The sequence below is a fragment of the Eptesicus fuscus genome, chromosome 4, assembly GCF_027574615.1.
Source record: "Eptesicus fuscus isolate TK198812 chromosome 4, DD_ASM_mEF_20220401, whole genome shotgun sequence".
NCBI lineage: Eukaryota > Metazoa > Chordata > Mammalia > Chiroptera > Vespertilionidae > Eptesicus > Eptesicus fuscus.
This window is the reverse complement of record NC_072476.1, coordinates 862,571-875,059: the sequence shown is the minus strand read 5'-3', so window position 1 is coordinate 875,059 and position 12,489 is coordinate 862,571. Positions and strand designations below refer to the sequence as shown.

At 54.5% G+C, this 12,489-nt stretch overlaps 1 protein-coding gene and 1 non-coding gene across 2 annotated transcripts in view; one reads left to right on the top strand and one right to left on the bottom strand.

Annotated features, from left to right (window-relative positions):
• The window catches only part of LOC103302975 (acyl-coenzyme A synthetase ACSM4, mitochondrial-like), a 29,945-nt gene that overhangs the window by 2,496 nt on the left and 14,960 nt on the right, over window positions 1-12,489 (bottom strand). The window contains exons 6-13 of the mRNA XM_054714134.1: window positions 10,130-10,273; window positions 9,284-9,440; window positions 4,845-4,924; window positions 3,288-3,411; window positions 2,253-2,333; window positions 2,017-2,118; window positions 1,470-1,597; window positions 1,279-1,378 (exon numbers count right to left, since the gene is read on the bottom strand). Of these exons, the coding sequence (XP_054570109.1) occupies window positions 1,279-1,378; window positions 1,470-1,597; window positions 2,017-2,118; window positions 2,253-2,333; window positions 3,288-3,411; window positions 4,845-4,924; window positions 9,284-9,440; window positions 10,130-10,273 (916 nt within the window). The remainder of the gene's footprint in view (window positions 1-1,278; window positions 1,379-1,469; window positions 1,598-2,016; window positions 2,119-2,252; window positions 2,334-3,287; window positions 3,412-4,844; window positions 4,925-9,283; window positions 9,441-10,129; window positions 10,274-12,489) is intronic.
• LOC114229142 (U6 spliceosomal RNA) lies at window positions 8,899-9,003 on the top strand. The gene has a single exon (XR_003615231.2). It is a non-coding gene; the product is annotated as a U6 spliceosomal RNA (small nuclear RNA).

Genomic DNA, 12,489 nt, shown 5'->3' with positions numbered 1-12,489 from the left:
TTATGTTGAGAGGATGAGAAGATGGTGGCAGGAGAACAATATTTGGGAGACAGGAACCCACTGAGTAGAAGTGGTACAGGGTGTACGGGTCTGGGATCCAGGGGCACTGCTATGTGAGGGGTAGAGAAAGAGCTGTGGAAGGATACTGACAGGAAAAGTGATTTTGAAGTGTTGCCCTACTGAGTGTAGGAAATGTCTGTGAGGAAAGGAATCTCCCTTCCATCCCACGTGCTTCCTCCTGGAGCTGAGCCACTGCCGTCATCCCCCAAGCTTCCTGTCATCGCCTCGTGGGGCTTGTTTGGCGACCTGGCCAGCGTCTCCTGTTGGCATTGTTTCTGTGAGGAAATGTGTTCTGAGTCCATGACCATGTGCGTACAGTACAGCCCGCAGCCCTTGTGCCGTGTCGGTCGCCCCCTTTTTGATAACAGTGCCCTGCCTTTCCTGAGGAGGGTTACCCTAACCTCTGGGGCGCTGACTCTTAACTCCTGCCTCCAGTGACCAGCACATGATCCTGGCCTGGCCAGGCCGCATCACCATCCCGGACCACTTTGGTTAGAGACGTGATCTAAGACAGGCACATGGGTTCCGGGAGTTGCTTGAGACTTGGCAGGGAAGCCGACCCCTTCCCTGAGGTGGTGAAGCTGTGCCTATCTGGAACTGGCTGCTGTCGAGTAAAAAGACCCTCCGCCCCCAAATGGAGGCACCATGAAGAACAGCAGAGCCAGTAAAGCAGCGGTTCTCAACCTGTGGGTCGTGGCCCCTTTGGGGGTCGAACGACCCTTTCACAGGGGTCGCCTAAGACCATCGGAAAACACAGATATTTACATTACAATTCATAACAGTAGCAAAATTACAGTTATGAAGTAGCAACCAAAATCGTTTTATGGTTGGGGGTCACCACCACATGAGGAACTGTATTAAAGGGTCGCGGCACTGGGAAGGTTGAGAACCGCTGCAGTAAATGGAGACGCTAGGTTTTGCCACCTGCATGTGAACCCTTGGGTGTGGCTGTGCCTGGAGGCCTCACTGTGGTAAGCCAATAAATTCCTTAAAAAAAAGTCAGTGTGAGTTGCATTCTTGTCACTTGCCACCAAAAGAATCCTAAAACGTCCCCTTTGGGACACAATCCACGTGGGATGTGGATGCCAGTGTACGTTTTTGCCACGTGTGTGCCTCATAATGAGAATCACACGGCCACTCCTGATTCACTCTTTTGTGGCCAAATGGACAGAACTTGAAAGAATGAAGTTGCTGCTTCATTAGCGGCATTCACGCTACCTCTCCCCTGATGGGGTCTGGACTGCTGACCACGGCCGACTCCACCACCGCGGGGTGCTCAATCAGCGCGCTCTCCACCTCAAAGGGCCCGATGCGGTACCTGGGGGAAGAGAGGCGGGACAGCCCTGCACCACCGGGCCGAAGGCTCCCCTGGCGAGGGACTGCTCGCTAGCTGTGGCCGATGTACCCACCCGGAGGTTATGATGACATCATCAGCTCTGCCAACAAACCAGAAGTAGCCGTCGCTGTCCATCACGCCTCTGTCTCCGGTGACATAAAAATCCCCTCTGACCGTGGCGGCGGTTTTCCCTGGATTGTCCTAGGAATCAAAGGTGACACGGGGGTTAATTTGGTCGGAATAGAACAGGCACCCTGAAGTGACTAACACTGCACGTCCTAATTCTAAAGGAAGGGAATTCTTAAAAGCAGCTTCTGGTGCAGAACACGGAAGGCCCAAGAGTATAACACAGTCAGTTCACCTCTGGGCCTTCTCCCCTCCCCGGCAGCCTGTCCGGGTGCTTTCTGAGGACAGCGCGCACCGGTCTCTAACACGCAGACATATTTACAAAACTCTGCGGAGACAGAAGATCCTCTCCCTTTACAGCGGAGAGAGACTGGGTGCTGTGACTTGCCCAAGGTTCCATGCAGAACCTGGTAGTAATCTGGCCCCGCGCCTGTCTGAACCCCTTCGCCAGCTTTTCTGTTAAAGCGTAAGCAGCGTGCTCTGCCTTCTCGTACCACATATTCTGAGAAGAAAGAGAAGGGCCGGGTGGGCTTCAGCGAGAGGGCAATGTCTCCTTCTTTGCCAGTTGGTAGGATGTTGCCATTTTCATCTATAATCTAGAATGAAAGAATCAATTTAGGTTCTTTAAGTTTTCTTTTCACAAAATGGAAATGGGTTAGGAACCGTTTTATACTGATCAGCGGAAAACGCCGTAAAACATTCTTTATTGAACCAGTCGGATGTCACCCACCTGGACATCATAGGGCAGGACTCCCTTCCCCATCGAGCCCGGTTTAATGTCCTGTCCTTTCAGATTGGCACAAATGATGCCCTGCAGGGAGCACATTTTATATAAGCAAGCAAAGATTCCTTTCCAGCAGCTGTTCATATACGACAATGCAACTAGGACTCGGTTTTTACCAGTTTTCCCAGTATGCGCGCTCATATTCTAAAGTACTTTAGACTGGAGTGTTTGTCAGAATTGCCTGGCGTTTGTTAAAACACAGGTTCTGGGCCCATCCCAGAGTTTCTAACTCAGGAGGTCTGGGGAGGGGGATTCTGAGCATTTGTATTTCTACCAAATTCCCACATGCTGCTGACACTGCAGGTTTGAGGCCCACACTGTGAAGACCATTCCTTTAGGCCAGTGGTCGGCAAACCGTGGCACGCGAGCCACATGCGGCTCTTTGGCCCCTTGAGTTTTTAGCAAAGGACAGCTTAGGAGGACCCTAATTAAGTTAATAACAATGTACCTACCTATATAGTTTAAGTTTACAAAATTTGGCTCTCAAAAGAAATTTCAATCGTTGTACTGTTGGTATTTGGCTCTGTTGACTAGTGAGTTTGCCGACCACTGCTTTAGGCTAAGGCACCTCGCTGGGTCCTTGGAGTGTGATGGAAAGAGGAGTTGCGGAGCCCTGGCGGGGTAGCTCACTTGGAGAGCGGCGTCCCGATACGCCAAGGTTGTGGGTTTGATCCCCAGAAAAGGCACATACAAGAATCAACCAATGAATGCACAACTAAATGGAACAAGTCCATGTTTCCTCTCTCAAAATCAGTAAGTAACAACAACAACAATAATAAATAAAATGAGCTGCACAACCCCTCACCCTCTAAAACCTCTGGGTGCGGAGGAGACAGGGAGGCTATGAGGAACCATCACAGTTCCCTCCAGCCAGCCCTGACGGTAACTCAGACGTTTTGATAACTACGGGCAGGGGAGGGAGCGCCCTAGAAACGTCAGCATGCCAGGGACACCCCAGGGCTCGGCTGCCCCTGCACCTACCACCTCCGTCTGTCCGTAGCCCTCGTGCAGGTCCAGCCCCGTCCGCCCCTTCCACTGCTCCCGCACCTCGGCGTTGAGGGGCTCCCCGCCCGTCAGGCAGCGCCGCAGCTTCAGGAATTTGTATCTTGAGAGACAAAGAGCTGCGTGAGATGGGGGGGGGGGGGGGGGACCCGAGCGGCTCTCAGCACGGGGGGTTAGGGGTTCCACCACCAGCACACGGCGGAGGGGAGGAGGCGGGCCCGCGGAGGCGACTGGCGGAGCACGGGCCGCACCTCCGCCCCGCCACACGCCGTTCACACATGGAGCATGTAGCATGGAGCATGTAGCATGTAACATGTAGCATGTAGCATGTAGCATGGAGCCTGTGGACGGCGAGAACGGTTTCCGGGCAGGGCGGGCACCCTGCGGGGGGGGGGGTGGGTGCTGACGGTGCTGTCACCCTGGCTGCGAGGTTTGCCCGGGAAGGGGCCACGCTAGCGCGCCCGGTGGCAGGGCTGTGGGAGCCCCTCTCCCGGGGGAAACTGAGGCTGGGCCTTCGGGGAGGGCGGAGCTGCCGCTCCTGGGGGGCGCTGGCGGGGCTCCCCGGCTGACCCGTCCTCGCCGCAGCCCCAGGGGCTCTTACCCTCTTGGGGTGCAGTCAGGGGAGCTGGGCGAGGCCGCGGGGCCCGGGCGCCGTGGGAGCACAGCCGCCTGTGTGCTCGGGAGCCGGGGCTCCGCCCGGAGGTCCCCGGCCGGCGGGGTGCAGGCCGTGAGAGGCCTCTCCCACGGGCCGGGCGGCCTGGTGGGGCCGAGGGGCCGCACCCGAGGGCCGGCCACGCGGGCGGACGCTGCCTCCGGGAAGGTCCACGTGGGCTCGGCCTCTCGGCCTCTCGCCTCCTGGCTCCGCACCTCGCGGAGCAGAGGCGGCCACCGAAGTGTTCTCTCTTCCTCCCTCCTCCCGACCCCGCAGCTCCCCTGGGCGTTCGGGTGATTCGGCCAAATTGAGTAGAACCTTCGGATCGAAGGCCTCGGGCCTCTCGTCCGGCAGTATATGTAGTTATGGCTGTTCTGGGGGCGGGAGGGGGGGGTGCTGGAACCGTGGGGCTCTGGTTGTCCCTGCAACCGTTCATGTCCCCTAGAGGCCACCCCTGTTATTCTTAAACGGGGGCCTTTTGTCCCTCCCCCTTCCCCGAGATTTTAGCAGGAGTGGGAGACCCCCGGCCCACGGCCGTAGGAGGCTTTCGAAATCATTTGGTCCGGCCCTGCCAAGGCATTAGGGGTGAGTCAGTAAATGCTGGACCAAACAGAGCGGGGTGATTTTTAAGCTGATACTTTGCACGGCCTGTGAAGGACGCTATACATATCCACGTGGCCCTGGCAGAGAGGCCACCCGGCTTTAGGCACTATTCGGAGACCCTTTCACGGTCACGCTGGTGGAGACGGAGGGCCCCCGGCACCCAGGAGGTGGAGGCCAGGGATGCTGCTCGACCTCCACACGCACAGGATGCCCTGCGGAGAGAGGGTTTGCTCCCGGTATAGCTTGGCTTGTAGCTCAGATGGAGATTCCTACCCACGCACCTCTTAAGGTCTTTCTGCACGAGCATCCGGTACACAGTGGGCGCGCAGCACAAGGTGGTGATGGGGTAGGTGGTGAGTGTCTGGATGACAGAGAGAGACACAGGTGTCAGATGTGGCTGATGAAAGGCCATGACCAGAGCTGATGGCTACAGCCCCAAATTCTCTGTCCATCTCACAGGGGTAACAAAGCAAATACTAGTGACTGTATGTCTGTTGGGAATTTTCAATTATTGGAAGGAATCTCTATATATAAAAAGGCAGCTACTATAACGGCCATAACAACCTAACAACCGGTCACTATGATGCCCACTGTGGCCACCAAACCAGCTGGATCAGGGGGAGGGACTGGCAGCCAACCTCCAGACCCCTCCCTCCTGCAAGCCTGCCCTGCTTGGACTCTCCCACCCTGATGAAGAGCAGGGCCTGCCGACCAAATGCTCCCTCCCTTCCTCCCCCTCCCCCAGCTAGCCGCACCTCCGATCAGCCCACCCACCATGATAGGCCCGCCCCTGATTGCACCCACCCAATAGGGGGCAGGGCTGGCCAGCCAACCTTCTGCAGCCTCTCCCCCAGGCCAGCCACACCCCCGATGGGCCCCCACCGTCCTGATTGGCCCGCAGCCCCTCCCCAAGCTGATCCCATCCATGATCGCCCCCCACCCTGATTAGGGGCAGGGCTGGCCGGCCAACCACCCATGGCCCCTCCCCCAGGCTGTTAGCCCCCAATTGGCACTCTCCACCCACCCCAATTGGGGTCAAGGCCCACTGGCCAATCTAGGCCCCTTCCCCCAGCCGGCCTGACCCTAATTGGGGGCCCTGATCAGGCCCTGATCCAGGCGGGCTGGCTGGCCAACCTCCCGCCGTCTCCTCATCCCAACAGGCCCAGCCCCGATCCACCCTGAATGGAGCTGGGCCGGCCAGACCCCACCCATGCATGAATTTGTGCACTGGGCCTCTAGTATGTATATGTTACAGTAATAGACATGCACAATCAAATTCAACAAAAAGTGAACTGTTGAATTTGAGAACCACCCCAAACTGGTTTATTCTATTTGGGGCCGTAAATGACCTCTCCTGGGGGAATTTTGAAGTGCTGACCTCTGGACAGCACCGACCCGGATCTGTAAGCAAACCTACCCAAACCATCCCGGCACTGCTTCTGTAGGACTTCAGTCCTGTTGAGTGGACTGGTGAAATGCACAGCAGGGCTTTTTCAGGCCTCTGATTAGCTGCTTCAGACTTGTGGGGCTCATTATGCCTCTAGCTCCTTAAAATCAAAGGCCTCTCACATCTGGAGAAATACTCATGTTTTGAGGTCCTCTTTCTAGACAGGGCCCACTCTGTCCCATGACCGACAGTCTATCCGCATTGAATGGAAGCGTCAGAGAGCACGCTCTCCAGATGGGTGTCTAGGCCACCTGGGTGTCATGGACCAAGTATGACTCTCACCTGTAAGCAAGCATTTCTACTGTGTGTGCTTGCTTCCTGGATTCCAGCTGTTCTCAGTAAGTGGATGTCTCTGACTAAGAATAGTGTAAATCCACAAACACTTTCATAGCACTTAAAATGCACACATTGTATTTGTAAAATAAGAATGTTCATTTTTTTTTTTTTAGAGAGAGAGAGAGTGGGAGAGACAGAGAGAGAAACATCAATATGAGAGAGACACATCGATTGGTTGCCTCCTGCACGCACCCTAACTGGGGCCAGGGATCTAGCCTGCAACCAAGGTAGGTGCCCTTGACCAGAACTGAACCCGAGACCCTTCAGTCCAAGGCTGATGCTCTAACCACTGAGTAAAACAGGCTAGGGTAAGAATGTCCTTATTTTAATATTTTATGTAATGTCACATTAAATAAGATTAATTGCATAACCTATCATTATATTAATATATCAATTAATAATATTAACAATACATTATTAATAGATCTTACATAATATTATATTAAGTACTAGAGGCTCAATGCACAAAGATTTGTGCAAGAATGGGCCTTCCTTCCCCTGGCTGCTGGCACCGTCTTCGCTCTGGCCTTTTTGCCTTCCCATACTGCCCAGAGGCCTGGGGCAGCTGGGGCAGTGCAGAACGCCAGTGTCATCGCCACGGCAATGATGCAAGCATCCCACCCCGCCCCCAGCCGCTTGGCGCCTGCATATGCAAATTAACCCACCATCTTTGTTGGGTTAATTTGCATACTCACTCCTGATTGGCTGGTGGGTGTCGCAAAGGTACGGTCAATTTGCATCTTACTCTATTATTAGTATAGATAATATATTAAAGGTGCCTTTAAACAAAAAAATTTTAAGTATAAAATATTTAATATTGCCGAAACCGGTTTGGCTCAGTGGATAGAGCGTCGGCCTGCGGACTCAAGGGTCCCAGGTTCGATTCTGGTCAAGGGCATGTACCTTGGTTGCAGGCACATCCCCAGTAGGGGGTGTGCAAGAGGCAGCTGATCGATGTTTCTCTCTCATCGATGTTTCTAACTCTCTATCCCTCTCTCTTCCTCTCTGTAAAAAATCAATAAAATATATAAAAAAAAAAATAAAATAAAATATTTAATATTTTATAAAGATACTAGAGGCCCAGTGCATGATTGAATCATGCACGTGTAGGGTCCCCTACACGCTTTCGCTTTTCGCAGTGTAGCTGGGTGCCTGTCCGCTGGTGCCAGAGCAGACAGACACCCAGCTCCCCCACTTTTGATGGTCTGCGGCCGCTGAGGGGGGCTACCCTGCCGTTGAGAGGCGCAGCTGGGTGTCCGCGGCAGGCCCCCTCAGCGGCTGCGGATCTGGCCGTTGAGAGGCACAGGGGGCGGGAGTCCCCCCCCCCCCCGCGCCTCTCAACAGCAGGGTAGCCCCCCTCAGTGGCAGCGTATCCGTGCCTCTCAATGGCCGGATAGGCCACCCTGAGTCCCGCCCCCCAGCCTCCCGTCGCCCAATCGTGAGCGTAGAGGAGTGATGGTAATTTACATGTTACTCTATTATTAGATAGGATATTTATTAGCCCTGGCAAGTGTGGCTCAGTTGGTTGGAGTGTCGTCCCATGTCCCAAAGGTTCACGGATTTGATTCTGGGTCACGGCACATATATCTCAGTGCTTTTTTAATCTATGATTTTTTTTTTAAAGTTTTAGGTTTTGGGTTTGATCCCCTTTCAGGGTGTGTTTGGGAGGCAACCAATCGATGTTTCTGTTGTTTATCACATCAATGTTTCTCTCTCTCCTCCCTCTTCTCTCTCTGAAATCAATAAAAACATATTAGGTAAGGACTATATATATATATGTGTGTGTGTGTGTGTGTGTGTATACAGTATATATATACAGTACATATATGTATATATACATATATATGTGTATATATATATGTGTGTGTGTGTGTGTGTGTATATATATATATATATATATATATATATATATTTTTTTTTTTTTTACAAATGCAGGTTTGAAGCTGCAGAGTTAACTTGTGTACCTCAGGACATTTTGTACACCTGCTGTGAGATTCTAGTTCTTACATTCCCGACATTCCTGTTAAGATGGCAAGCCATCTCGTCAGGCCACCTAACAGTACAGCAGGGTGAGGCGAGCCGTTCTGCCCACACAGGAGTGGTGTTCATTTAATGATATGTATTTCTTAAACTTAATTGGTGTTTCATGGTGGAAAATAATTGGCCTGAGTCCCATTTTCTAAAGGTTAAAGGCGGGGCCTCTACTCTGCAACCTGGCTGAGTGGAGGGGCTGCTGGCTCCAGGCCACGGGTCCTGAGCGTTAGCAGAGTCTCTCCTGGGGGGAGAAGCGGCTGCTCTGGCAGCAGGTAACCCCGCCTCAGCCTCCTCCACACAGGGGTCTGGATTTGTCAGTCACGGTCTTTGTTTCGCTAATCAGAAACCACAGATTCGTTTAGACTTGAGACTTAATTTGTTATCTAGAGTCAGATTCCTCAGCAGCCATGGATGTAGTGACAATAGCAAACCCTGAACAATTTGAAGCACAAGAGTGGGTTGTATGCCCAAGAGTGTGATGGGTGTTCCCTCTCCACTCTGGTGAAGTACATTCAAAAGCCCCCTTCGGCAGCACATACACTAAAATTGGAGCGATACAGAGAAAATTAGCCTGGCCCCTGCGCAAGGATGACACGCAAATTCGTGAAGCATTCCATTTTTTTTTTTAAAAAAAGCCCCCAAGAGTCTGTATCTTACAAAGAAGTGACTGTGCTCGGCCAGTGTGGCGCAGTGGGTTGGAGCACCAAGAGGTGGCAAGTTCGATTTCCAGTCAGGGCACTTACCCAGGCTGCAGGTTTAATTTCCATCCCTGGTCAGGGCGTGTGCAGGAGGCAACTGATCCATGTTTCTCTCCCCGCCACCCCTTTTCTGGGGATTCATTTCTTTCTCTCTTTTTTTTTGCGGGAAGACAGAGGAGAGCTGCAGCTAGAAGCTACGACTTACATCTAGGAAAGTGTCGGCGTCAAACTGGGCCATCTGATGCACAAACACACAGGCTCCCTGGAGCCAGGGAGCAAACACGCTGCCGATGGCGGCCTTGATCCAGCCAGTGTCGGACATGTTCCATATGGTGTCCGAGGACTGCAGGTCCAGCCAGTACCTAACGACAGGGAGAGGACCGAGAGCAGAGCGGCCAGGGAAGCCACCGGACCCGCGCCTTTGAGGACTGGCAGGGCCCTCAGTGACTACAGAGAAGGGTCAAAAGAAGCCCGAGGAAAACGAATGCTTCCACCTCCCACTTCCGGTGGAAGACTGTTCCGGATCCTAGGTAGTCTGAGCTGGAGAAGGAGGCTGGGCTTGGCCTAATTTCCTGAGTTTGTCCATTGAGGCAACGACTATTTACTGAGCAAACGCTATAGGCTAGGCACCTTGTACGAGCACAGTGAGCAGGACGGCCAGATCTCCGCTCTTGTTTTAGGGAGGAGACGGTGAGGGAGCACAAGATGAGTTAGCGTGTGAATCAGTATCGTGGTTTCACCCAGTGGTGTGCCGTGAGGAAATGAGGGGGGGGTGACCTGTGGGGGTACCTAGGGAGGCTTTCCGGGTGCGTCAGTGCACCTGGCGGAGAGGAGGAGCCAGTGGATTCTCCCGAGGGGACTGAGCCAGGCGGGTCCCTGAGCTCCTGCCTGATGAGGGGCCGCTCACGGAGCTAAGGCTGGGCAGGGGCCCCGAGAGCGGTTTTGTACATGTTACATGGGCGCTGTCCATGCAGCAGGGGTGTCCACTAGGCAGTTAGACACGCGTGTCAGCAGCCCAGGGCAGACTAGCAGGAACGGCGTTTTCTCCTACCTTCCACAGAGCGTGTACCCAATGCCCAGGCTGCCGTGAGAGTGCTGGGCCATCTTGGGCGAGCCTGTGGTCCCGCTGGTGAAGTATATGGCCGCCGGCTCCCGGCTGCCCGTCTCCACACGGCTGTGCTCTGAGGAGGCGCATCTGTAAGGCATGGACCGCCGGATGTGGCTGACGCCGGCCGCCCAGCTCAGCTCTGGCGCCCTTCTGCTCGCCACTAGCGCCCTCTTGGTCCCGAGGACAGGCAGCAGGACAGAGCCGGAGCCACAGCCTCCGGAGGGGCTCGCTCGGCGCGGACAGGGCTCTGCACACCAGTGCTGAGGTGGACAGCCACCTCTCGCTAAGCTCCACCTCCCGGTAGGCCAAAGGCATGGCCAAGGTCACTTTCAATTAAATAAAAAGAGCAAGATGCCAGCTGGCATGGCTCGGTGGTTGAGTGTCGACCTATGAACCAGGAGGTCACAGTTCAATTCCCAGTCAGGGCACATGCCCGGGTTGCAGGCTTGATCCCCAGTAGGGGCGTGCAGGAGGCAGTTGGTCCATGATTCTCTCCATCACTGATGTTTCTATCTCTCTGCCTTCCTCTCTGAAATCAATAAAAATATTTTAAAAGAGATGTGTACTTTATTTAAACATTTTTTTCTCAGTGCTTTTTTAATCTATGATTTTTTTTAAAGTTTTGAATCTATACATTGTTATTAGCATTTCAGGAGTTTTTATGATTTAAAGGGAGATCTTTGGTATTTGAATCAAAGCTTTTGATACTTTTTATTTAATAGCTTCAATATTGCTGACAGACACCGTTAATTGCTTACCAAAGAGACCCCATCCTCCTTGCGTTGGTAAAACTCTGACCTTGTCAGGTGTGTGGCAGCCATGTGCTTCAGCGGGGACTGGGGTCGGGGAGGGGGTGGAGCTGAGTCTTGTTAGCCTAAGCCAAACATGGTTTAGGGCTGGGCACAGAGGCAGTTCCGGTCAGAGACTCACAGGCTTTATGGGGAATGTTTCCCTGTTCTAGAAAGAGCCAGGAGGAAGGGCTCCCCCCCCCCCCCCCCCCGCCTTGTCCTCTGGCCTTTGGATGTTGCTGTGAAAGTGCAGGGTCCCCCGGGGGTTGGCAGACACCCAAGGCGGCCTGTGGGGAGAGGAGTGAACCTGGATCCTTGTCAATCATCAAACCCTCGCTCAGCCAGCTCTCACCCGCAGCTCCACGTGGTGTGATAAAGCGGTATTGTTTGCGGCTTCTGCTTGGTCTCCGGTGGACCCGCAGACCTCGCCTGGTCCTCGCTGCGGGGCCGGGTAGGGCGGGGCAGGGCGGGCTGGCTCGGCTCCCGGGACCAGCGGCTGTGCAGGCGCCAGGCCCAGGCCTCGCTCCGGCGGCTTCACTTTCACCCTCACTGGGAGGAGCAGGCATCCCGTGCAGTTCAGAGGGTCCCGCTGAGCGCGAGGCCGTGGGGGCAGTGGGGCGCCCCAGCCAGTACGCCTGGCCCCCGACGCCCAGCCCAGCGGCTGCCGGCCAGCTGCCCGCGGAGCCCAGCGTGGTGAGCAGGTGAGGGGTCGCTGTTGGGCAGTTGCGGGCGTCTGGTTCTCAGTAGATGACGGATAACATGCCTCTGCGCCTGTGAGGCTCTGTATCACCGTTTCAGGCTCCTGGGCCGAAGGGAACAGGGTTGAGGACCCCATCTTGGCTCATCTTGACGAACGAACAGGATTGCCATTGAAACGCAGACAGTGAGACTGCTGGTATGGCCACCCGCTGTGCTGTGCTGTCCGCGTGGTTCCACAGAACAAAGTGGTTTTCCTGCTAACGTGCCTCTTCCCCCCAAAGTGGAAAACACAGCACACAGCGCCCCCGCTGCGCCGGCCCCGCCCGTCTCGGCGGGAAGAACCGCTACGCGTCCACCCTGTGAACACACCTCCTGCTCTGAATGCTGCTCAGTCCGCTCAGAGACGCTTGGATATAGGCTTTTCATTCTTTTTGTTTTACTTTTTACCCAAAGCAGAGCTATTCCGGTCTGTGAGTGACAAGGAGATTCTCAAGCAGGACTCCTGGTCTGCCTCCCTTTCTTGGAGACTGGAGTCATACCCTTTGGGATCGATTAAATGCTGATGACTTCCAGAATTGTACCTTTCTCTCCTGGAGTCCGAACGCACATCTCCCCCTGCTGGGTGTCTGGCCATCTCAGCCTGCCCGCCGGGCACTCTTCCTCGCTGAGGGAGCCAGCCCGCAGTCGCCAATTAGCCAGCAGGTCAGCTGGGCTCCTGCCTTCATCCTCCAGGTCCAGCCGACCTCCCGGTCCTGCTGGGCTTCAGCGCCTCCTCCCTCCGTCCCGTTCGCCAGAGTCAGACGCCGGGGAAATCCA